At 39.0% G+C, this 27,240-nt stretch overlaps 1 protein-coding gene across 2 annotated transcripts; it reads left to right on the top strand.

Annotated features, from left to right (window-relative positions):
* Nucleotides 1–807: 807 nt before the first annotated feature.
* On the top strand, nt 808–26,312 carry Hapln1 (hyaluronan and proteoglycan link protein 1). Of its 2 annotated transcripts, none has more exons than XM_041663192.1 (5): nt 808–903; nt 1,882–2,007; nt 18,167–18,538; nt 21,845–22,147; nt 24,538–26,312. In XM_041663192.1, exons 2-5 carry the CDS (start codon nt 1,908–1,910, stop codon nt 24,825–24,827), a joined length of 1,065 nt encoding a protein of 354 aa, XP_041519126.1. In that variant the 5' UTR covers nt 808–903; nt 1,882–1,907; the 3' UTR covers nt 24,828–26,312. The 2 variants fall into 2 exon arrangements, with proteins under 2 accessions (XP_041519126.1, XP_041519125.1); XM_041663191.1 differs by lacking the exon at nt 808–903 and adding an exon at nt 1,277–1,288.
* The last annotated feature ends 928 nt before the right edge of the window (nt 26,313–27,240 follow it).

The following is a 27,240-nucleotide window of genomic DNA, read 5'->3' as shown; positions in this document are numbered from 1 at the left end:
AGAGCACAGCATACCTCTAGTAGTGCTTGATTATTGCTTCATATCTGTATAATTATCTCAATATTAAAAGTTACAGACATAAAGTTGCCTATCTTCTAATTATTTACACCTAAAGCACAGTTTTAGGTTGAAAGTGAGAAATATTCATTAGCTTTAATCATCTGGACAAAGTCATAGGTACAAAAATAAATTTTACAAAATCCTCGGGGAAACAAAGTTCTGAAAATAAGATTAGTAAATAAGGTAGAATATTAAAGAGACCACACCTGGTTCCCAATACAAATGAGCTGCATAGTCACCATCTTCTTCTTGTGTGTGACATAAAGAAGAAAAGAAATGTTAACACATACGAAAGACTAAACCCAGAGCAGCACAGCAATAGCAATGGCAGTTTCTTCTTTTTTCTTTTTGATTTTTTTGAGACAGGGCTTTGGAACTAGCTCTTGTAGACCAGGCTGGCCTCGAACTCACAGAGATCTGCCTGCCTCTGCCTCCCTAGAGGTGGGATTAAAGGCATGCTTCACCACCCCCACCCAGTTTCTTAATAGAACAGCAGAGAGGTGTGCTTTCAGTCCCAGAGAGACCTGGGGAATTCCTAGAGAAGCAGGAGACAGTCGGGTGGGGGCATCGGGCTATGGAGTACGCTTCTCCCTCAAGGACCTCCAGGAGCAGTCAGGAAACTCATTAATATAAGTATTCCAGGGAGCCAGGCTTTCCTGGAAAAAAACAAATTAGTATGAGAAGCCAGAACTCTGCAATTTCAGTTTTAAAAATAGCCAGTGTTATTAAGGCTGCTGTGTGCAGGGGAGCAAAAGAAAGTCCTTCTTGATGTTTGCCTCAGCTTTTACACTAGAACAGAAACTACACTGAAATTCTTCCCTGCAATACTGCAAATGATGAAAGGTTTGTATTGCTTGAAATTACTTTTTGGTCCTTCGACTGAGAAAGTTTCAGGGGAAGTGCTTTTCTGTCCTCTCCTATGGAGTCAGTCTTTGATAAAGGACAGGCAAGGGATGGCTCTGCCTCTTTTGCTCAGGATCAGAGCTTGGTCTCCCTTTTTATTTCAGCTCCTCATTTGCCTAATCGCCCCATGAGCCTGGCAGGGACATTCCCCGCAGGGCTCTGCTGACTGCAGAGACCCTACCTGACACTCCAAGTTAGTGTGTCAGCACTTTAGCTCGGAGTGAATGGAAATCAATCTGTGTGACTGCAGCGGTGTATCTTGCACAGACCTAATCTGGTTGTCCAAATTTCCAACTCTTCACCCTAGCCCCCAGTGTGTAAGATGGTAAGTGCCTCTAGTGAAGGGGCTGCTTAGCAAAGACTGATTGTTGGTTTTGGTTTTGATTTTTCATCCTCTTTTCTATCTGGAAGAAGCAAATTAACCTGCTTAGGAAGCCACGTGTGCAGTGAAAAGTGTCGGGGCTCATGCAATATCCCGTATTTGCTCTGGTCTAAGATTCAGTTCTTAATGAGGCTGGCTGTCATAAATATTCATAAATACATGTGCCAAATTGCTCCTTGGTTAACTTATACTGCAAACACAGGGGGTTAATGTTTTAAGAGAGTGCTTGCCTCCGTACTAAAGCTCCTTCTATCTCTCTGTAAGTCTTTGAGCCAAAAACACAGTCTTTTAAATTTCCAGATCCACAATTCTGCAAAGACAGAGTTAAACACTGTTTGGACTCTGGCTGCCTAACAGGAACTGAAATGTTTCAAAGCTCGGTCATCAGCTCTCAAAGGCTGCCAGAGGAACTTTCTGAACAGATTGGGTTAAATATTTTTACAGACCCATTCTACGATGATAAGGCGGTAATAATTTGTGCAGTGCAACACTCCAAAGGGTGCCAAATTTCTCAAGCCTCTTTGTATGATCCTCAGAGTGGAGAAGGGTCTGAGCTACAAGGATGAAGAGGCTCCTTCTCCTGGTGCTGCTCTCAGTCTGCTGGGCTGATCACCTTCCAGACAGCTACACTCCGGATCAAGACAGAATCATTCACATCCAAGGTAAGAAAAGCACAAGTTCTCAAGTGAGCATCCCATGGAATGCCAGTGATTGACAGTGGGATGCAAGATGCTTGTTCTTTCTGTCCTGCTGCATGAACTTTTCCTTTCCTTTTCTGCTAATTAGTAAACATGTTTCTGGTGGAGGGGATGCTTATACATGGTGGGAGGGGCATTCATTATAACTCAGGAACAGTTGAAGTTGAGCATTTTAAGAACAGCTGACTGTAGGGAGCTGGTGCAGTTAACTGCAATTGATATCTTCAAGTAGAATGGAGTGTGGGAAGTTCATGTTAAAGCAAATGGGAAGGAGGCAGCCACAAGGCAGAGGAATTTATGATGTAAGGTCCTTCTGTCACAATAGTTGCTTAATGATAGAGAGAAGTATTGCAAATGAGGGAACTAGAGTAGCTTACCCCTAGCTTCTGTTAGTTTCTGGGTAAAGCCTTCATTCCCATGGACCAGTATTCTGGCCCTGCCTATTTCTGTTGAGCTCAGCTGAATCCTCAGCCAGAGAGCTGTAGCAGGGCTAGCGGCTGCAGTATAATGCAGCTCTTTAGTCAGTCTAAGCGTCTGTTGAGGGACATCCTGCAAAAAGAAAGCTGAAGACTTATGCAATAAGGAAAGGCAGGCCAAGGATCAAGGCCAAGGATCAAGGATCTCACCTGCCCTTGGATGCTAAATAGTTATAGTAAGAATTACACAATGTAAGAGTTTAAATATATGCACTCTTATTAATTTTAGATAAGTTCAATTAGGAAGCCAGAGGCATTATAAGTTTGCTAAAAGACATTAAACAGCTGGTTAGAATTTCAAGGTCAAAAGAAGTGTGGCTTCGGAGAACTATGATTGCTGTTGAAAACCAAGACTTGTAAAGGTCATTTGATAATATAAATCTGGTCAATATTGTCCTATAAATGTTTTGGAAGTCCAGAATAGAATTTCTAATTAATATGTCTCTGAGTGTTTTAGGAACATCTTTTTCAGTTTTGTTTGCTTTCAGCAGCTTTATTTTTTCACTGTTGAAGCATAAAAAGAAATTATATAATCATAAATTCTCCTTTGCAAGCTGCTGACTCAGCTGTCTCCTTAATGTATGTATTAGAATCAAAGCTCCTGCCCAAAGTCTGAAACGTTTTCACACACTGAGATTGAAGATGAAGAATAACATCCTTTAACTTCCAGTTACAGAACTCAACACAAATGGTAATGCTGAATCATTAGCAATAGCAACTTTAAATCTCATATAAAATAGTCCTTGTATAACTATGCTTTAAACTTACAAGATCTACTCAAGGTATATTATAAACCATGCAATCCAGCTAGTGTATGTGAAACCCAATGAATGAAAATATTATTTCAAAAACACACTGACATTTATAAACAAATTCATATTAGAGTAAGTTATTTAAACAAGAAAAATTCCTGTAGCCCAACCCTCAAAATCCCATGTGGTCTGTTAAAATTTAAAAAGGCACCTAGCCCTAGTTACCTGAGCTATTCAAATGATTTCATACACTTTTGGATATTTTCCAGATGTCTTGATAGTCCTCTTCATTTCAATTGGTAAATTCGTATTCTTAGAAAGTCTAGGCTTCCCTGGAAGGATTGCTTAAGGCTTTCAAGTGATACCATGCCTGTATTCACTAGTCCAAATAACACTGAAATATGGCTTGGGTCACAGCATTGTGAGGTCATCCTCATTTAAATTCATTCATTTATGAATTTATTCTAAAGTTGTCCAAATAACCATCCCCACAATTTCCTCGTTCTTCTCCCTTCCTTACAGCACTCATGCTGAAGTTTCAAGTTACAGAGCCCTGGGAACCACCTCCAGGGGCCTGTGGTAGTTTTAGTTGTCCTTTCTAATACAAACATAAACTTCATAGCACAGGAAGGAACCATGAAGGTAGAGACCCTTCATTACACACATGAAATACTAGATTTCTTTTTCATTTTAAACTTTATTTGTAATAACCCAGAGGAATTAAAGGAGTTGAAACTCTCACAAACTGTTATGAGCCATTTGTACTTCAATTATTAAACTGGCTAGCTGATCCTCAAATTACTGAATTGTTGCTTTTAAGTAGTGTGATTTCACAGAGGTAGAAAAATATTGAGAATTCACATTATTATTAAAAAGTATTTTATATCCCTTATTCATCATTGATATTCCATTTTATATTCCAAATTCCCAGATCAAATAATATTGAGGAAATATTACATATAGTCCTGAGACTCTCCTCAGATGCCTCATATAAACAGGACATTTGACTGATTCATCCTTGAGCCTCTCCCATCACAGCTACCTAGGTGCATCTCTGGTGGCGTCTTCACGGCTTTGTTGCAGTCTTTATAGGGATATAAGCATGGGAAAGTTTAGTGTGGCAAGAAGAGAGGGAAAAAAGGAGGGATGAAGAGGAAGAAAGGAAGAGAGAGAGAGAGAAGATTGAGGAGGAAAGGAGAAAAGACAGGCAGGAAATCAAACTCTAAGCACAGAGCAGGGATCTCGGTTGGTAAAGTGCACACTGTACAAGCATGAGGCACTGACCCCAAGTTCCCCAGGACCCACATGAAAGGCTGGATGTGGAAGCACTTTCGTAATCCGGGCACTGTGGGAAGAGGGAAATCGGAGACAGATGGATTCCTGGAGCCCACTCACTCGCCAGCCTAATCAATGAGCTCCAGATTCAATGAGAGATCCTGTCTCGAAAACATAAGACACCACACAAACAACAGCACACACATTCACACACACACACACTAAGAACTACCGGTTTTGCATACATGTATATGTATATATGTGTATGTATATGAGCATACCACCCTCACTTTCAAACAATCTATTTATTCAAGTGTTTGCCAAACACTGGTCAGCTTTCACAGAGACAGCACCTATACTGCAGAAGGACAAATCATGTCAACAAACTTGTTCACACTACCACTGGTTCAACACAAGTGATACAGTAGAAGAAAATGTAGAACAAATAGAGGTGAATAGATACAGAAAAAGGAATCAGTCACAAAAAGGTCATGTTTAAAGCTCTGTATCCAAATTCATTGAAGTTTTTAATTTCTAGCACTTTAAACCCATACTATGTAGCTTGTAAATATTTTTAAGCTTGATATGAATAATATACACTGTTCTCTGCTAGCTGTCAATTGAAACCAGTAGTTTTATACAGATACAAAATATTCCTTTTTAGTGGCAACAAATTCATATAGGATAGCCTTTGCATTTTATGCTCTTTTCCTTGCTACTGAAATTTAAAAAAACTAAGAAAGAAATCAAATTATTAGAAAATGCATATCTACGAACAAGCAGATAAATAACTAGTATTATTGAAACTTGAGGAGAATGAATGTTGATTCCCTTGCCTAACCCTTACAGCATGCTTATTTCCTATTTTACCACCTAATGAAAATATTTACATTTCTTTATTGTTTCAGATTTTTACTTAAAAATAAAGTGAAAATCTGTTATTTTAATCAAGTCTTTGGAATATAAACACTATCAAATTCTAAGAAATTTAAAAAGTCACTCAAAGATTATTAAACAATTAATCTCTAGGAAAAATAAGATCATTATTATAAACAATATTCCGAAATAAAAATAATGAAAAACTAAATACAATACCTTTATAAAAAACTACCTCATTTTTTGTATATTTTAGATGGCCATAGTGAAGTACTATTTACCACTCTAGTGATGGTGAGACCTGGGAAAATGGAGTCGGTAAATGAGATGGACTAAAGTCTCATGCAATAGCCAGTGTCATTCAGATCATCAGACAATTCACACTCTGAAAGTTAAGCAGCTTCACAGAGTGTGCACTCACAAAGGCAAGCCACACGGAGCAGAAATATGCTTTTTCATAGGGACACATGAACAAATAACAATAGCCAGTTGTAAAGAATAATATGAAGTAAACTCACTCCTATCCAATACACCTGGGAAGGGCACAAAAGCAAAATCTGAGAACAATTCTGTGTTCTTGAATAAACTGACATCACAAGACTCTTATCTTGGTTTCTTGGAGGTTTCTCACAAGCACTCAACAACGTTCTCACACAGGATTGTCCCCCAACATCTCCCCCTTTTAAAATCTTTTTTAAACCCAAGATACCTAGAGTGGTTTTGATTTAAGATGTTGTGGATAAATCTAATTGTTATTTGATGTGTGAATATCCTATAAGCAAACGGCTTATAATATTAGGACAATGAAAACATTGTGTGCAATACTCTGCCACCAAAAATGGATCCAAACTGTGTCTAATACTACTGGTTACATTATTATATTGAATAGAAAACTCTAGAGAATAGTTTGAAAAGAGACCCACATGATTAGAAGCTCTGGTACCTTGTAAAAGTAAGCCCGTGTTCTCCATTTAATAAGAACACAAATGTTATGTCATCCTATGTAAATGAGAAATGATACAAATCCCAAGGAAAAAATGAACTTAGTCCTATTTCTCAGATGATAGTCCCAAGGTCTGACCATGAACACAGGGTCATTATAAGGATAACGAGTTGAACTCATCCAATCTACAAGTTGAAACAAAGGAGAATGAAGAACATAAGACCAATACATGTGCTCAGAGACACGCATTGCAGATGTACAGGTTAAAGCAGCTAGTATTACCATAAAGAGATTCTCAGGAGACATAGGACTCTGTGCATTTCATAGCATAACTTCTTCCTTAGTGTATGGAACCTTGACTTGACTCCAGGTGGGTAGACTTCCTTCTGATGATATACTCAATATCTCCTTTTGCCCTGTAAGTGAAAGTTTGCTAGGTTTCTGGTGACTCCCATTGTCTCTGCAGTTGTCCTTGATGCCCCAAGGCTGGAGGAATCAGAGAGGAGCCCCCAGTGTTTCAGAGGATCAGTCTTCTGTGAGAATCCTCTTCTCCTCTCTTCACAAAGGGCAGGTCTCTGTTAGTGGCCCCACTATTTTACAGCTCTACTTGGAGGTGGGACCTGGAAAATGGCTCTGATAAATGAGGTAGATGAAAGTTTCTTGCAATAGCTAACTTTATTCAGGGCATCAATTTATACTCTGAGGGTTAAGAGGAGTTCCATGAATAAAGTGTCCAATCCCCAGGGCAAGCCCCATACAGCAGATACATGCTTTTCCATAGAGGCATATAAACAGATAACAATAGTCAGTTGTAATGAATAATCTGAGGTAAACTCATTCCTATCCACTTAACCTGGGATAGGAATGAAAGCATAATCTAAGAACAATTTTTTGTTTGGAAGAAAATGAGGTCATAATGACTTTTGTGTTGTTTCTTGGAGCTTTCTCCCAAACACTCACAGGACTCCATTCGTACACTGAGCTCCCACACAGACCTTTAGACACGTGGAACCTTTAGGAATCGTTATCCAATACTCAGTCCAAGTGGTAACCACTTTGCCTGGCTTTTTACATACATTGGCTGCTTGCTTCCTTATAGAGTCAGCTATTACTCAGTACTTGTACATACTCTGAGTAGTATATCACTTTATGTCCAAAGACATACGTAAAGTGTGTTGAACCGAGTAAGCCAAATAAGAATCCACCCCACCTCTTCTCCTCTTCACTCAAATGGGACGTAGATATCCTGAGAAACATAAGCACCCCAAAGCCACAAGGCATCGTGTACAAAGCCTGCTAGGACAAGAATCTTTTTATTATAGTCAGATGTGTAGACTATGTGAGCAGGATGGGGAAATGGGAAAGAAAGCCTTACTGTGTTTTTACAAAGCGTTTAGAAGTTTCTCGTCAAGAAGGTATGATTTAAAATGAGACTGGAAAAGTAAACAAAACCCGACTACCATAATTTTTCTGTCATCCAGGGTTGCATTTTACATTTAACCAGTGAAAAATGTTTAAGTCTTAAGCAAAGGTATAATCTGTTATGACTACCTCTTTTAAATGACCGTGTGGACAACACACTACAGTGAATGGTCCATGAGTCAATGTGGGGTAGCCCTTTGGGAATGTGTTGCTTAGTTTTTGTCAGTTTCACAAGCTTGGCTCACTTGGGAGAAGGAAACCCCTTCATCAGAGTTGCTTGTGAGGTGGCTTGCAGGGCATCTTCTTGATTAATAATTGATGTGAGAGGATGCAGCTCACTGTAGACAGTGCTGCCCCTGAGCAAATAGTCCTGGGTTATATTTTTTTTTTAAAAAGCAACTGAATAAAACACAGAGCAAGCCAGGAACCAACACCCCATGGTTTCTGCTTCAAGTTCCTGCATTAAGTCCTTGCCTTGGCGTCCCTAGAAGATGAACTGTAGCCTGTAAGCCAAATAAATCATTCATAAGTTGCTTTTGGTCACAAGGTCTTATCATAACTACAGAACATACCTAGGATATTGAGGGTCTTTAAGTAGTGTAGATGGGAATTCATGATGGTATGAGTCTAGATGGACTGTTAAATTTAGTGAATGTAGAAACCAGAATTTACTGATAGAATAAATGCAGAGAATATGTGAAGTGTCTTAAATGTAGGTCATGGACTTTATATTGAGTAAATGAATGGATGATGGAGGTAAGGCCTAGACTGATAGAAATTCGTAAAATGTGTTTGGCCACATAATATATGATTAGAAGGTATATGGATTTGCTAATTTATAAAATTATCAGTATGTGTTACATTTATAACTGAATGATATAGGACCCCACTGATTCTGGGACTAGACAGTATAGTCTTTGGAGCGAGAATACACAGGCAGAGGCAAGAGGATGCCTTTGGATATCATCACTACTAATAAGCTGAGTAAGGGAGTAAAAAAGACATGTATTTACTTGCAAAGGCTCAAACTCCTCGTCTTTAATGCATGTGAATTTTTTCTCATTATTTTTAATTCTAAATTGGGATGGCAGCACATTCCAGTAATCCCAGAATTTGGGAGACAGGTTAAGAAATCGTGTTCCAAACTTGCCTGGATATATAGGTAAGGAAATCCAAAAAAAAACAAAAAAAAACAAAAAAAAAACCTCTAAATCTAAATTAACTACAAGGGACTAGAAGTAGACACTTTGATATTAAATATTACTTTTCTAGCCTGTGCAGAAAATCTAAAGGCTTGCTGTTTCCCAGCCTGTATCCCCTCAGATGATGTGGGTAGGACCCATATCCACTGCCCATTTAGAACACAGTGTGTGCTCCCAGACTGCGTATAGTCCTTTTCACATATCCTTTTACTATCCAAGTTGTTCCTGTCATTTTTCTAACCCTTGATCAACCAAAGCATTTGTGCTTGGCTTGTGCAGGAGTCCCAGCTGGTCATGGAAGGCAGGGAAACGAACTTTGAAGGAGTGAGATTGAAAATATCTTTAAGTTTGTCTTCGTCAAACTGGATCAAACTTCGAACATTTATTGCAGCATATTTAAACACAGCATATTTGGAAAGACGTTTCCTGGTGTAAAACAATCCCTTTGCACAAAGACGCATAATTACATTGAAACTCAACTCTGGCCTGATGTCAGTCATACGGCTAGCACTGAGGTCATTTGGGCTATTAGTCATCTCTGTTTCTGGTGTGGGAGCTAGGAGGACCCTCTGGCTACACACAGATAATGTAAGGGTCATTTCGATTACTAGCCACCTCCAGCGTGGTTGTGAGGGCTCGATGTGGTCTGGCCCAAGAGATAACACAGATCAACAGGCTGTTAATCACTTCCAGATACCAGCCTTCTGCATGGAAGAACAGGTTTTACATCTTTTCTTTAAAGAAGACAATCCTGCATGCTTAGCATTCCTTGTGTCCCTGGGGATCTGTGGTCACAAGAACCTTCATGCTCCCAACAGACTTATATTTTTCTTTCTTTCATCCCTAAACTCAACACCTAACCCCACTAAAGGCTTAATGATTCATGATTGTTAGCAAAACAATAAAGCCCCCTAAATAATTTTCTAAGTGATTTTCTATTCCTATGATATCTTTCATTATGAAAAGCTGTTGGTCTTATCAGTGTGTACAACTGAGAATCCTTCCTAAAGTCAGTTGAACATCTACTTCCTCCCATAACAGAAACTTTCTGCCTGGAAACAAGAGATTTGAGTTCTTTTCTTTGCGACATATTAGAAGAGTTTTAACAATTAGGAAATAGGATAATCTCAGATACTAAAGAAAACAACACACACTATTGTTCCAGTTTCTTTATAAAGTTTGAAACACATCCTGCTAGTGACCATCTTGGGAAGTATATTTATCTTTTTTCTCATCTTTATTAATTCCTTGAGAATTTCATGCAGTATTCATTACTTCCCTCACTCTGACAGATCCACACTCACCTTCCCTACCCACCAAAATCTGTGTCCTCTTTCTTTTTGTTTTTTCTAGACAGGGTTTCTTTGTTCTTTGTAACTACCCCGGCTTTCCTGAAACTCATTTTGTGGATCAGGCTGGCCTCGAATTCACAGCAATTGACCTGCTTCTTCCTCCCAAGTGCTGGAATTAAAGGCGTGTGCTACCACCACCTGGCCTGTGCCCTCTCTCAAATACAGTTTCTGCTGCCTGTATACTCCTCCACTGGTATATGATCAATCCACCATAGGCCTCCTTCTTAGGAAAACTGATACTCCTTCTCCCAGCCTCTATCAACTGCCAATGGGTCCTTAGCCAGGGACCTTGGCCTCCTCTCCATGCTGGGATTTTGTACCGCCTAAGCCTGTACAGGTCTTGTGCCTGCTGTCACAAGTGCTGTACGTTTGCATCTGCAACTGCCTTGTTGTGTTCAGAAAACATGTTTGTTTAAAGTCATCCACAACCTCTACCTCTTAAAAACCTCCCCACTTCCTCTGCTGCAACGATCCCTGAGCATTGAGAAATACATGTTCCATTTATCTTAACAGTTTCATTCAATACACTGATGAATTGTCCCAATTTGATTTTTTTCTCTTTTCCTTAATCTTTCTATGATACCCTGATTTATTTTTTTTACAGTCTAAATTAGTAAGAACTTAATGTTAATTTTTTACCTGTTATCCACTGGTAACAAAAATGAATTTAAATTCTGAAGGTTATTAACCAGAGATGAGAACTCTATAGGTAACAAAAATACTAAAACCATCTCTTGCTCTGAAATAAATAACAGACGTCATGGCAGAATGCCCGTGCATCAGCCTTGACATGTACAATCTCTTACCTGTAGACGAATGACTGAAAGCAAACCCTATCATCCCATCTATTTCTTCCCAACAGGGATGCGTCAGTGGTGAGTCTCACTAACACTGACAGAGACTAAGCGTCCTGCCTGAGGCAGGTGCTTGTCAGCCATTGAAGCTGAGATTCCCCTCCGAGCAGTCTGTTCTCTCTTGAGAGACAAGCTTTCAGGGGAGCCAGACAAGCTGCATGGAAATGTCCCCACTCTTCAGGGAGGTACTATTCGAGTGAAGGCATAGGTTAAAATGGTCGACATTTTATTCCACTCGTTGCTGCTCCAATTGTTTAAAACTGTGTTCCAAATGAAACAAATGACTCTGAAAAGTTTAGTCTTGGCCCTGACTAGAAACGTGCCTCCAGTCTGCCGTGGTGCTTTAGCTAAGAGTAAGATCAAGGGGTGGAGAACGCTGTGAATCCATCCCAGTAAAGATTGTCTGACACCTATGAAGAGACTGAAGAAGGAGCAGAAAAAAAGGGTATTATAGAGTGATAAAGGTGAGAAGGAGAACCTATTTATAGTTTGACATTCATACATTTATAAAAACAATTTTTAGGCATTTACACACACCATATCCCACTCTTTTACCCTCCTTCTCCCAGTAAATTCTCCCCCCCCACACACACACAGGTCTTCCCCGACATTCACGTCCTCCTTCTGTGTGTGACTCCCTGAGTTTAATTTGAGTTTTCTGCCTGAGCATCAATGGGAGGTTCTTTGCATAGCAAGAGCAACTTACTAGAGGTTATACCACGGAAGGAAAAGAAACCTCACGTCCCATCAGCTGTCAATAGTCAGTGGGCCAGAAGAGCAAGGTAGAGCCTCTTGGAGGTTGATGGCCTTAGACATCTCAGCAGGAGGACTGATGAAGTGTTGGGTTTTAAGCTGACTGATCCTAGAAACTCTTTTCTGGAAGAGCCTGGAAAAGTAGAAGGTCAGATGTTAAACACACCAGATTCGTGAGCACTGCGCAAATGTTTCTTGTTTCTCTGCACAAGTAACTTTAACTAGAACTTGCTTAGTCAGGCATTAGCAAAGATTTCTGTATGTTGAGTTTAAGTAACGTAAGGATCCCAGGATGAGGCTGTCTTGTTCTCCTGTACTTATGAGGAAACTCAGGGCCAGAAGGAATTGGCATCATGATCTAAGAGTCATAGCCCGTGTGCTTAACTAATAGCTTTGCTAGTGAAGAAAGAAGTGGACATAATTAACATAGGAAGTAAGAAGCCCACAAAGAAGTCTATTAGTAAAACAGACATAAACCAACTCTTTTTATATCTTCCTTATACTAAAATATGAAGAAAATAGAAATGTAAAAGGCAGAATATTTATTAATATCTTAACACAGATTTTGGTGTAGATCTCAGAATCGAGATTTTTACAATGCAATTCGTTTGACTCCATAGGGTTCCTCTGGGCCTCTTGATGCCTAGCTCAAGCAGAAAGGCTTGCTCTTCTTGGCAGAAAAAAAAATGTTTTCAATATTGCCTTAAATACACCTTTAAAAGGATTTATAGTAGCAGTGGCATGTGTCTTACCTTCTTCCTGTGAAGTTTTCAGTAACAATAACATAGCACACACTCATGATCAGAATACTCCCAAATACTACCTTTCCGTGTAGAACGATTTCCCATCACTGCCAGTTTAGCCAGAAAGCAAGGGAGGAAGACCATGGTCTGAGTTCCTAGAGGGTGCTCCATAGCACAACCACTGAAAATGCGGGTCTACCCACCTACTGCCTGAGAAGTTTGTAAAAATACAGTTCTGGATAATTCAGCAGATTAACAAGGAAGAATTGGGTGCAAAGACTCTGCGGTTGTTAGAGAAGGACCAGATCATGGAGAGGAGGCGAAATGGATGCAAGGAGCATGATCTGGACACTTGTGTAGTTTGAAGTCAGCGCTGCTAAAGATGAAAAACACGCAGCAATCACTGCTCGAAAGGGTGATCTTCATTACCCTTTTTTCAGCATTGGGCCTTTTAGTTATAATTCAAAACTAAACACCACAAGCATTCTTGGAAACACTGCCTTTAAGGAGTAAGAGAAATAAAAAAAAAAAAAGTGGGGGGCTGGAGAGATGGCTCAGAGGTTGAGAACATTGCCTACTCTTCCAAAGGTCCTGAGTTCGGTTCCCAGCGACCACATGGTAGCTCACAACCATCTGTAATGAGGTCTGGTGCCCTCTTCTGGCCTTCAGGCATACAAACAGATGGAATGTTGTGTACATAATAAATAAATATTAAATAAATAAATAAATATAATGTAATATTTATTCATTACAATACACCATAATCACACCTGGTGGCTTCTTGTATGTCTTTCCTGAGGTACCACAGACAAGAACTTGTGGTTTTTGTTTGTTTGTTTATTTTGATTTCTGTATGCCCATTTGTTTTATTTTTAAAGCTTTATTACTTAAGAAATTCCTCAATTTTTAATTTATTTTCATATCATTGTTAAACATTGTGTATATAAAACACATGTATGAAGTTCAAAGTTTTCAAAACATGGAAGTATGCATACAAACAGGCCAACAACTCCCCCCTACACACACACACACACACAAACACACACACACACACACACACACACACACACAAACACACACAATTTTTCTTCCAGAAAGAATTTTTAAAACTTTGTCCAAAGTCTTTCAAATAGCTTGCAGTTGCATCTTTGTCCATGTGTTTAGGAAACAGGAGAAATCAGCTTTCTAGTGCATGTGAGGAAAAAGTTCAGTGATGGCCTCACAGTCCAGAGGAAGCAGGTAGTGGCACCTCATTGCATACATGAATGTGACTTGAAAACATGTAAGTATTTATATGTGTGACTATACACGTGTGTATTTATTGTCACAGATACCATATGGAGTCAGATACCAAAAAAGGTAACAAGGTTATTGTGTTGTTGTTCTGTTTGTTTGTGTTTGTTTGCAGAGGTGTATATTTAATTCCCATATTTGACTATTTTAAGTAAGTGACCACTTTTTTAAAAAAAATTGTTTTAAGATATCTAAAATTCTGAAACTTGTTAGTTCCCATACACCAGGGGAGAAAGTAAGCTCCCAAGAATTGTCATCGTGCTTGACTCTCTCAAAGGGATGAGCTGTGACTCACAGTACATTTCCTATTTTTGTTACCTGGGTTTCTCTCAACATGAACTTCAAAACAATTACACTTCTAATAGAACTAAGAACAACAGTTTTAAAGCTGTGTTGCTAATATTTTTTTCTACAATCGTTTTTAGCCTATTGTTTAAAGATTTCACCTAAAGCACATGGCAAACACAAGGGTCACTGCTGCCACTTGGTGTGACCGAATTTATGCTCTAGGTTTCACAGCAGTCTGTAAAACAATAACAGGCACCCAGCGGGCCAGTGCTTCCCCAGTTGACTTTCTCACCATGCCCTGCTCTTTTCCCCAGGGAAGCTCTAAGCTTGGAAGGGCATCAAGTCTCTCAAGTCACGGTCACTCACCATTTCTGTTAGAAACAAGTAATTTCATCCTTAGAAGATGCTCTTCAAAACAGCTACATCCCCCACTGGGCATCTTTAATTTCCCGAATGACCTTTATGTTTTGAGTAAACAGCCTCATTTAAGGACAAGGACTTCAGCTTACTTAAGAGTTGTGTGACTCTAGAGTGAAGACAGGAACAAAATAAGCACACACATGCAGCTTTATTTTATTTATTTTTTTCATTTTCTTAAGAAGAAACAGTACTGATTCTGAAGATCAAGGTTTAATTTTATATTTTGCCTTTGTGTTGCTGTGAGACCTTCTGCCCTGCCACTCAAAGAATTTTGATTGATTCATGAATGTATCAGTCTAAGCTATGATCTGAAATCTCATGATTAATACCGTGTGGTGGAGGCACATACCTTTAATCCCATCACTTGTGAGGCAGAGAAGGGCAGATTTCTGAGTGTGAGGCCAGCCTGGTCTATAGAGTGAATTCCAGGACAGCCAAGTCTACATAAAGAAACCTTGTTTGGAAAAAAAAGCAAATAAGCAAAAATAGTTTAAACTCCATGATCAGATCCAAGATTCTTTTACTTTTGGCAACCCTGTCCATTCTGCCTTCAGCTCTCTTGAATCCTTTCTGATGCTGTTGTCATTTCTTTCTCATTTCCTTGCTTGATGTGTTTCCTATCTGGTCCACGTGATGGGAAAGCCTGGTGACAGGACACAGAGCCTAGTGACAGGATTCAGCTAGGTGTTCTCCCGCAATAGACATGGTGGAGCTGAGCTATAGTAGGGCTTTGACAGAATGCTGAAAGCATCTGACTTGCTAGCCAGGTTTTATTCCCCCAAATCTTCTTGTTGGGTAATAGATCCTTCTCTCCAGCCATGCTCAGTGCTTTATAATCTGCAGTAGACATTCTCTGAAATGTAAAGCCATTGTCAGAATCATGGGGTTTGGGTTAATAAACACTGATGGCCGTTCATTACCAAATGTGCTAGGCATCCTTCTTAGGGATATTTGAATTTCAGGCAATTCACCATTCCCATTAAAAAAAATAAGAACCCTAGACTTTCACACAGCCTGGAAAGAAGGTTAAACCCTGAAATACATAAGTCAGCTTCTGCCCAGAAGAAATACTACAGAAAAAGTGTTAATGGTTAAACACAAAAAACATAGAAGTCTCAGTCCTTGGTATAAGTGTTTTGTTCTATGCTCTGCTATTTTTGAAACAAGACTTTGGATTCATCTTGAAACATTTTACAATTGCACTAAACCCACAAATTCCCAATTCCCTTTTCTGTTTATATATAAAAATATAAACAGCTTGAATTTGATATATTCTTCATTTTTTACCTGTTGTTTACCATGTCAACAACATGACAAGCAGTTGGTTCAGAATATCTATATATGACAAGTCTGCTTGGCACTGGGCAGACACTGAGTGAAAGCTGTGCAGCAGACACCCAGCACTAGTGCCAGGGGCTGTATTCTGACAGTGCTCTAAGTGTGGCATGTGTGCAAGGTCCACTATGTGACTGCTTCACTGTCCTGAGTTCATCTGCAAGGCACAAGCTTAAGGGTTGCACAGCGAGCCCAAATGAAACCGTTCTACACCGACACAGTGAGACGAGGCTGGGGGTCTCTAGCCAATGAAAAGGCCTATTCCTATGTGCTGCTGTGCCCTTTATATTTGCACAATGGGTGTTGGTTTTAACTTTAAATAGAATAACTTGTACAAATCATATAACTGAGACTTCTTGTGGAAATGTGCAGTGTTTCTGTTTGTACTCAGAGTCCAGCATGGTCTAAAGTCACACTGGGCATCTATGTCCCTTATGGTCATTGATGAGCATAGTCAGTCAGCAGAATCTTTTCCTACCCTGAGAAATATGGCTAGAGATGTTTAGATAGAATTTAGATACAGACCTGGGATATTGTGTGGAGCAAGTATATGTGTGTATTCATATATGTATACATATATATGCATATGTGGGGTAGGATAGAAAGAACAGTTGTCCTTTTCTCTTCAGATTCTCTTTTGCTAAATGAGATAATGATTTAAATATTTAAAAATGTTTAATGTACTGTGTTCGTGATTCATTTTAACTAACTACTCTATAAAGTCATTCTTCTCCACCTACAGTATCTATTGAAAGTAAGAACATGGATGATTTTGTTACACTGTTTAGTTTCTGAGGATTGGGGCTCACTTATATAAATATAATGACATGCTCAATTTTGAATATCCATTCCGATCACAATGACATCAGACTACCTGATTGTGGATATTTTAATATTGAATCAAAACTTATTGTACATGTGTCAATAAAAAAAATTTGAGCTCTGTCTCAAGGTTAATGGTTGTTCTTGGTGATTTGTACATCTTAAAAGATTCATGTCCAAGGATTGCTCAGTAGCAATTGTCCTAAGGCTGTAAGGACTGCCAAGCTATATAGAACGAAGCTTTTATAGTTTAAAAGTTGTGCAGACAAGAGGTATGTTTGTCCTAGAGTTCTTACACCTTTTCCTTTTCATATCTCAAGAATCCTCAGTAGAATATGTTAAGGTCAAAAACATAAAGTGCTAACCAGGGAACCCCAGGGAAATCGAATCTCTGAACATAACAGCTGGCTTTCTAAAAGCAAAGACCCTGCTGACTTGGCAACTTATATTGTTGTGGTGCTCTTTGGAAAGCCATGAAGTCCTTGACAGGTGAAGGCAGAAAACAAAAGGGCAAGAACAATGAAGGCAGAAGTGATAAGTGTAAAACAAGACTAGCGAGCAAAGGAGAGAGGAAAGAAATAGAGAGGAAGGAGGGCACCTAAAAATACAAAGACTGAAACAGTTCCTTGATGTTAGAAAATAAGTACCATTTTCAGCACAATTGAAACTTTCAAAATTTGAACAACGTATTTCAAAACTTACTAGAGTTTGTCACCAACAATAAGACTGCCCTTCTAATGCCCAGTCTCAGCTGAAATGGGATGCATGAATGTTGATTGAAGGGCTCTAGAATAGCACAGAACAGACGTGCACATACACGGAAAACATAAATGCAAAAGTGCTCGCATGGGACTGTAATGATAAGATGCAAGTGAACTGTGCTTCTTTAAAGGTTTTCTATCAGGGTATTTCAGACTTACTGCACTAGAAAATCTAGCTGGACTTACTTAGCTTTGAAAGATTAGGGGTTCATACTGATTGTCAGGGAACTGTGTCCCTTCTCGCAACTTTTCATCTACTTTTCTGGTATTTCAATAAAGAAAAACGGAATCAAAACAATATTGAGAACCTACTATAAAACCGTTAATATCATTTGAATCCCATAACTTATAATGATTGATGTGCATATCATTCCCAGCTTAACAGTTTCTTACAGAAACTTCCTGTCTAATAGAGATATCTTAATATATGCTTTAAAGCAATGACAGGTAGAATGGTGTTCCCTGTCACATGGTCCTTTTTATTATGTGAAAAAGTATGCAAGCCCTTGAAATTATTTTCTGCTTCCCCACCCCTGCTTTTTTGTTGTTGTTATAGCGGAAAATGGCCCCCGTCTTCTTGTGGAAGCAGAACAAGCCAAAGTCTTCTCACACAGAGGTGGCAATGTGACACTACCGTGTACATTTTACCGAGACCCTACAGCATTTGGCTCAGGAATCCACAAAATCCGCATCAAGTGGACCAAGCTGACTTCGGATTACCTCAGGGAGGTCGATGTCTTCGTTTCCATGGGCTATCACAAGAAGACCTACGGTGCATATCAGGGTCGAGTGTTTCTGAAGGGAGGTAGTGACAATGACGCCTCCCTGGTCATCACAGACCTCACCCTGGAGGATTACGGGAGATACAAGTGTGAGGTGATTGAAGGACTGGAAGACGACACTGCTGTGGTAGCATTGGAGCTGCAAGGTAGGCATTCAGAAAACCTGTTAACTTTGAAGGAATATCTAGTCACTACTCTTTTGTTTTCATGAGATGACGTATAGTGGTTACTGCAGTAATAATGTGAGGACCCAAAAGTCTAAGCCTAGCAAATTTTTATTATATTTCTGCATATGATTTCAGCTTTCATGTTTGAGATATCCTCAGAATACTTCTTTGCAAGATTGAAGCTATTTACAAGGAGAAACGTGTAATGAAACTGAATCATTTTTGGAAATAGCCTTATGCTATTCAAAACTTAAATCCCGTTTTATGGTTATTGAGAAATTCTAATTAGATTCTTCTTTAATATGCTTCTAAAGTTATCTCCATTTCAAACTAATAGTAAGATTGTAAAGGACATCTGCAGTACAATACATGTAATTGTATTCTGTAAAATGTCTGCAAAAATTAATTTGACAAAAAAGTAACCTCTGGGTTTACTTAAATATTCTTGCAAAGGAGTAATTCTTTTAATGGCCCAAGGTCTTTTAGACATCAAATATCAAATAATAAAGGCATTTTGGGAGGATTTCTATTTTTTTAATATATTGCAGACAATAGGTTCAAAAGTCACCACGTGGACAAAGCTATACAAGCAAACGTGCCCTTGCCTTTATCTTGCTTCTTCTCAGTCATCACTCTAGGAAAAGGTTTGTGCTGAGAGTCGTAGAGTTCAAGCCCTCTTATTTTCCTGAGTTTCACCAGTGTTCTATACTGAAGAATGAAACTGACTGCATTAACAGGCTGATTCCCTTCACAAAATCACAGATCTGTGTTTGCTAGAAGCTTTTATCCCATCCTAGAACAAATTGGTGGCTTTTGAAAATGATAACACTGAACACCAGCCCTCCTGAATCCTGCCAGATTCCATTAGGCATGTAGAATTTCGTCAGTTTCCTCTTGCTGATGAAACCCAGCATGAAGCTCCATGGCTTCAGAACATACATTCTAACTATAAAGAAGTTCAGTGTGACATATAGACTGTGGGCCTATTAATCCTGACATGGGACGCATTTTACTTTTAACTTTTTAAACAGAAAAGTTAATAATTAAACTTTTACAGAAAATAATAAAATGTTAACCAAAGGCTTGTGACTTTCTAGAAAGACTATATGACATTAAGTTAAAATAGAAAACAACTTAAAAATAAATATAGTATACTGGATTTGGAGATAAATCAATCATATTGCAGATAATCAAGGACTAATGAAAATTTTCTAGTGCCCATGAAAAACACCATGACCTATGACACACAATAGTGAATTTAAATCTGAAAGATTTCCTGGGTCTTTAAAGCTATTACAAATTAAAGCATCCTATATTTTCCACTGTTTCCATTATAAACCATTTGGAAAAGAAAGGTGACACAAATGGTTTCTATCTTCAGATAAAGATGTTAGGAGATTTTCTCTCACTTGAATTCTAGCTACCAAGAGAGTCATTGCGCCATGGATTATTTTCCTTCTTGGGCACACATCTGGGATTACTAAGAAAAGAGAATAAATGATACGAGGTACAGAAAGCACTGTAGCACTCTGTTCTGGGGTACACTGTGGTCCCAGTTGGGCAGGAGCAGGGCATCCTTAGAGCCATCTCCAGGCTCTTTCTCCCCCTTACCGCAGCAGGAGTCAGAGGTTTGCCTTCTTCATTTGGCTCTGGTCCAGCTGACAGATCCCTCAGCCAAGAACCTGAGAAAGCAGGGTGAGATCAGAAAGCCTTCTTGGATCCTCGCCTGCAGTAACCTGCGCCAGCTGGAATGGTCTAGAGGGACAAGGGACGAGACTTGATTTAAAGCCTCAAAGTCCTCTTGTAGAAATGTCCAGGATCATTTAGAAAAGAACACGCTGGCCATGCCTGGTTGTTAGAGAACTGTACACCATCTTGAACAGGATCTACAGATTTGTAAAACAAAACTTAACGCCCATACAGTTACCCAGGGAGACAAGATGCTTGCATTCCATCTGCTAAGATACTAATTAGTTGTAGCAATATTTCTAAGAATGTTTTCGCTGGATTATCTTTGTTTAACTATAAGGTAAACATTTTGACAGATGCCTTCTTTAATAAGCAGTAAGTGACACAATTCTGAATACTTGGGTATCCATCCAGTTAAAAAAGAAAAGTATATGAGATAGCACTCGATCTCCCCCAATAATTATTTAACCAAAAGAAATGCTTTCGGAAGACCACTGTGTCTTCCCAGACACAGTCAAGTGCCAATTCATGGTCTTTGCATTTACGAAGGGATTGTTCTCTGAAATACTTGACTCTTTGGGATTAACCAGTCAGTTAATGGATGTACTCATTTTCATGGCACGAGTCAAAGGAAACATTTTTTTGTCTATTTACATTGAAAGAATTTTTGAAACCTTGGCTTTAGTTTGTAATGTAATATATAAATAGAGAAACTAAGAATGAAACATATTTTCAGTAGTACGTATCTGCTGTAGGGAGGTGTGTTTTATTCTCAGTTGGCTTTGCTTGCCTGACCTTTAAATAAGTAATATTAGAAATGTATTAAGTAGAAGCCCCTGTTTTAACTGTTTTAAGGTCAGGAAAAAACAATTAAGGAATACATTAAAGTTGAAACAAAGAGTTATAATGCTTCGCATGGGGTATGCCTTACTAGCACAGAATTGCCTTATTAATATAACATAAAGCTAATGAAGCTTTTTTTTTAGATATGCACATTCAAGTTTCTCCAAATAAAAATCCCAAGGAGACAGTCACTTCCTTGCATGGCTTCAGGAGCACATGTGGAAATAGATGGATATGCATATTTGAAGCATTCAACATATGTCTTTATTTGTATAGGAAACTACTTGCTAACTCCATAATAATAATGAATATTAAAAAATTGTGAATTTTTTAAAAATATCATGTCCAAGCATCCCCCACCACCCTTACTATCTAGTACTGACTTTTCCCTTCCTAGAAAAGTTCCGCAGCATCTCTTTTGGGGTTTGTATTCAGTAGCAGGAAACATGCTTTTAGGACACTACATAGACACTATAACTCAGGGCTGCATCTCTTCCAGAAGAGAGAAAGTTTGAGCATAAGTTGAGCTCTTGGCAGCAGAGGCAAATCATTGAAGTTGTCAGTCCAAGTAAGAAACAGCAAATTGTGTGATGCTTACAATAAAGTGTGCCATAAAAAGGGGCTGTGAGAAACCGTTGAGAGCTGACAAAACCTAGTTCATCCGGGAATCCCACATTTTATCCACACCTATCTGAACATGAAAACGCTCAGGGTTCTAACACTAATGACCTTTCCCTTGTCTTCTTTGGACAGGTGTAGTGTTCCCTTACTTTCCACGGCTGGGACGCTACAATCTTAACTTTCATGAGGCCCGGCAGGCTTGCCTGGACCAGGATGCTGTGATTGCATCCTTCGACCAGCTGTATGATGCCTGGCGAGGTGGGCTGGACTGGTGCAATGCTGGCTGGCTCAGTGACGGATCTGTGCAGTACCCTATCACCAAACCACGCGAGCCCTGTGGGGGCCAAAACACAGTGCCTGGTGTCAGGAACTATGGCTTCTGGGACAAAGATAAAAGCAGATATGATGTTTTCTGCTTTACATCCAACTTCAATGGTAAGATGGTAGCTGCATTGCCTTCCTTTCTAGTCCAGAGAACAAGTTGTATTAAAACACTGTTTGGATTTCCGTGTTATCTTCGAAAAACAAAACTAAATAGCAGCAATAAAAACCAACCACATGATGTATTACTATATTTTAAAAGGATGGATAAAATATTCTTGAATCTTGAATGTCATGATTTTTTTAAATATCTACATAAAGCAGACAAAGCTTCCTCTGGTTCTCTTAGAGTTTAGCCATTCTGTTTTGTGAAGCGGCTGAAGCTGTTGATGCGTGCCACATTGTCATGGTGTGCTATCCCTGCACCGTTGCTCTCTGCTGAAGGCAGGAGCTTCTCTGCCATGCATGCCCTCCCTTGCCCAGTCATGGTATTGTTATCAGCAAAGTTCAGGCCAAAGGGGAAACTGAGCGAGACAAGTAAAGTACAACAGGAAAGGGAGAGAAAGGTGGGGAATGGCTTCCACGATGTATGACTGACTCACGGCATTCCTCCCATCCAGCCCTTTGGGCATGCCGTCCTGAGCATAATCTCAGGGACTATCATAAAATGAAAATGCAGGATCCTTTATTCAAAATTGATTAATAACTTTAAGGCATATTATGGTACAAGCCTGTAATCTTATCATTTGGTAGTCTGAGTCAGGAGGACTATAAATTCAAGGCCAGCCTGAGCTATTCAGTAACATTGTCTCAAATGAACAAGGACAAAACCAAAAATCACCCAAAGGATTTTAAGACTGCAGAACCTCAACACAAACATGGGGCCTTGTAATGATTTAGCCAGAGCAAATGCACAAGTCCCATGCCTGTGAGTCAGACTCTGAGCCCATATTTTTATATTTAAGAGGAAAACAGAAATGTGTGGTCACTATGCTATCTCTGTTAAAAGAGAGAAACCAGATGGGAAACAGTTTTATTTTGCTGACCACGTGGTCACTGTCACCCAGCAGAGCTCTGACTGTTGTAGCTCTGTCACAGTACTGAAGTTGTTCATGGTGTTGAACAGACGGATATGCGTCCCAGGCAAACTTCATCCTCAAACACATAGAGGTCAGACTTGAACTGATGTACTATGGTTTGCTGATCTGTACAGTTGGCAGACTTAACTCTAGTTAACGAATGTTGTAGTGGCTTCTATGCTTCTTCCAAATCTCATTAATTTAGGGAAGAAATAACCGGTAGCCTTAGTATAGACTTTGGCTGCCAATCTTGGGATAGGGAGGGGAGGACATCTCAGTTGTAAAACACTTGCCTCCCATACAGGAAGAGATATGTTCAGTTCTAAAAACTCATAATTGAAATACCAGATATTGTACTGGGCGTAGTTATAATCCCAGCAATGGAGAAGCAGAAACAAGGGGATCCCTGGGACTCACTGACCAGCTAGGCTAGTTTTTAATGAGAGGCCTTGTATCAAAAGACATAAAGAGCATTTCTGAGTGTGACACCAAGGATGGTCCCTCTAGCAGCCACGTGCACATATTCAAAACCATAAACAAATGTACACACACACACTAGAGCACCACACTTGATGAGGGCTAGTGGACACTACATTATATGGTGTGTCGGATAAAGAAATGTGATATTATACTTGAAACTAAGACGAACGAAAATATATTCAGCAAATGCTGCTTGAGTCAATTGATAATACAGTTTGTACATTTTATCATATTTCACCGTGTTAATGGGATCCCAGTAACTAATACTGCAGTAAGTGGTTGGAAGTAACAGTGTCCCTATGCGATGAAGCAGCAGCCTGAGAAGTTTTAAAGCATCCACAAAGGCCTTGACTAGTAAGGGAGTGCAGGCCCGGTTTGCATTCAGTGAGCGTATCATTGATGGCGAGTGACTTCCTGTGTTTGATGCATTTTTATGCTACACGCTTTGGTTGAGAATAAGGTCTTATTGATACCTGTAATGAAAAGAACTTGAGGGCTTTTGATTTTCTTAAATGGACTTTTATGTCAGGAACGTTTTTTGATCCTTTCACATTCAAATTTTGCCTCTCTAGAAACTCGTACTGGGGTTCAGTCTTGCTACAAGTAGAATTTCAATGGCCCTTCTTTCGGTGTGGAATTCTGTCTTCCCTAGAATTACAGAAGGGCTCTTTTGGTGTCTAATTAGCTAACAGAAACTGCATCTGCCATTGCCCTTCTCTTTTTAATGCTATACAAGGGCATGTGTGAGCACATGCCAAGAAGCAAGAGGAAGGTGAATTTATTTCATCTAGAGTGACCTATTAATATGACATTGAGATGGCAATGCTATGTTCTCCAAATTTCAGAGGTTGCTCTGTGCCTCCCCACTGAGAAGCACTTTAGCTTTTGGCTCCTTCCTTCTCTGTGGTTCTGTCCCAGGCTGACTCACTCTCCTTCTCTCCACAGGCCGATTTTACTACCTGATCCACCCCACCAAGCTCACCTACGATGAGGCGGTGCAAGCTTGTCTCAACGATGGTGCTCAGATTGCCAAAGTGGGCCAGATATTTGCTGCCTGGAAGCTTCTGGGCTATGACCGTTGTGATGCCGGCTGGCTGGCGGATGGCAGTGTCCGCTACCCTATTTCTCGGCCAAGAAGGCGCTGCAGTCCTACCGAGGCGGCAGTGCGTTTTGTGGGGTTCCCGGATAAAAAGCATAAGCTGTACGGGGTCTATTGCTTCAGAGCATACAACTGAGTGTGGCCTAGGAAGAGGCAATTCTCAAGTCAGAGGGAACACGTGAAAGGTTTTCTGTTTTTGTTTTTGTTTTTAATATGAACTCATGCAAGTTACCAAAACTGTGATAACCCTTTTTCACTTACTGTAAAGAGTTGTTTTCATGAAGGCCAATTCATTCATTTGTTTTGTAAAGCTATCAGTCAGTGTATATTATAAATTAATATAACTATAAGGGAAGCTAAAAAAAAAAAACAGGCTCCAGAGCCTGTTTTATGCTACATCATCCCAACAAAATGCCATTTCATGAATGGGGCATGCAATAGTCTGATAACCAGAATTGTGTTAGGGAAAAGAAGCAGCAACTTCCACAAGCACAAACTTTACATATTTCTACAACTTTGAAATGCGCTCTTCCACTAAACAAATTAGAACAGCAAATCTGAAATACATAAACTGGGATTCTCGGAGGTGCAAAAACTCAGTTTCACAAAAGAATAATGAACACTTTTCTAAAAATTAATACTTCAAGTCTCCAGGATCTAAAAAAGTTTACTATTTAAAATTCTACCTTTTTGACTAAAAAGAAAACCATATAGACTCAAATGCATAATAATAAAACCACAGTTAGAACCCCTAGATCAGCCCATTTATATGAAGTATAGAATTATATACACAGATAATATTTTACCAATGAGAGATTGCTACCTTCTAATTAAAATTACCTATCAAAAAGAATTGTTTTATCATTTTTGAGTAGCTTCACTGAGTTATATTTAAATTCTAAGGGATCTTTGCTAAGCAGTATTTAGAATTTACTCAGGGCAGTTGAAAAGATAAACTGCTGGACAGAAAAACATATAAAATGTAGCAGCTTGATTTTATGTTAGCTTATGAAACATTGTCTTATAAAATAATTTTAACGTATTTAATATTTCTTTCTTATTTACATTATATGACGAAAACCATCCAAATGAATCAATAACTCTATGCTTGCTTAACTAAGAAATCAAGACTCAACATCCAAAATTGTTGTCCCTGCTTGCATACACAACAGAGACCCCAAATAGGAGCTGTGTTTAGGAGGGAAAAGTAAGATCATGCAGTTCTAAAGAGTCTCTCAAATAGAAAATAGAGTCGCTGCCAGTTTCCTTTCTGGTTTCATTTGGCAGAAAAAAAAATACTGTAACTCACATCAAAGACTTTACAACTTCAAGCTTTAAGTGAAAAGTTGAGTTCAGGCTCAGAAAAAAAAAATGACTTTCAGTATTAGCAAGCCCAATCTTAAATAAAGTTCTCTTTTTATGACTGCTGAGACCCCCACAGGGACCAATATTTGTATTCAAGTAATTTTCTGATTTCCCATTGTTTCACAGAGAATTCTGGTGAGTGGGTCTTAGTATAATAATCCACTACAACATAGCTGATGTACTGTCCTCAATGTTTTTTTTTTAATGTAGATTCTCCCCAATGAACATGACTAAATAAATCTGTTTCCTGAATTGACCGTGGTTGCATTTAAAACTCTGTAATAACTAAGCTTACTCTATAGGCGTACATGTGTGGAAGGCACAGAGCAGTTTGAAGTCCATGGAATCATAACTATCACGATATACTATCTAGATAAAATATTATAAGTAAAACTAGCTTCTTTCTTTCAGATTCTTTAGTCTTAGAGCATGAGGATGCAGTTTTAAGTTAGGATACACAAATTACACAAGACTTTAAGGTCAAAGAGATGATGAGGCTTCATGCAAACACTGCTGATTTATCTCAAACTTCTAAACTCAACACATATTGAAGATACTGAACGGTCTAAAATATAATGAATATTTTATTTAAGCAGGAGACTCTGAACACCTTATGGCAGGGCTATGCTCTTTAGAGGAAGACCATACTTGAACAATTATTACCTATATTATAGGAATTTTGTCAGAAATGCAAGTAGGAAAATTTTATATTGAAGTGGGTGCATTCTTTACAGTTATCGTCATAGAATTCCACACTTAAGTATAGTAGCATTTCTTAACTTTTGAATACTTAGTATAGGAAACGGTGCTGATCTAAATCTCCAAAGTGACTGTTAGCTGACTTACATCTGTATCAATTGCATACCATCTGTCCATTCTTGGAAAAAAAAATTCCCTAGGATGAACACTGCTGAGCAGAGTTTTTATCTTCTGATTTTACACAAAGGACCAGAATCCTGATTCCCTTTGAACTCCTAATTAAAAGGGGGTCTTTTAGTGGTCTCATCTTGCTGTTTTATTCCACCAAATATCTATTTTCATACTTCATATCTCATTATGAATATCTTCAAGAGAGAAGTTGTCTTAGCACAATTCCTAGCAGAAATCTGACATGACACTAATTCAGAAATCACTTTGTAGACTTTAAGATTTCCAGAGTATCAAAAGATAGATAGATTACAAAA

The sequence above is a fragment of the Microtus oregoni genome, unplaced genomic scaffold, assembly GCF_018167655.1.
Source record: "Microtus oregoni isolate MIOR12 unplaced genomic scaffold, Mior012 000014F_ref0000157, whole genome shotgun sequence".
Taxonomy (NCBI): Eukaryota; Metazoa; Chordata; class Mammalia; order Rodentia; family Cricetidae; genus Microtus; species Microtus oregoni.
Note: the sequence above shows the minus strand (reverse complement) of the source record. Positions and strands in the feature narration are given on the sequence as shown.

Coding starts and splice junctions, on each gene's coding strand:
- Hapln1 (XM_041663192.1), top strand. CDS start 1,908: ATGAAGAGGCTCCTTCTCCTGGTGCTGCTCTCAGTCTGCTGGGCTGAT. Junction 18,539..21,844: donor GGTAGCATTGGAGCTGCAAG/GTAGGCATTCAG, acceptor TTCTTTGGACAG/GTGTAGTGTTCCCTTACTTT. Junction 22,148..24,537: donor CTTTACATCCAACTTCAATG/GTAAGATGGTAG, acceptor TTCTCTCCACAG/GCCGATTTTACTACCTGATC.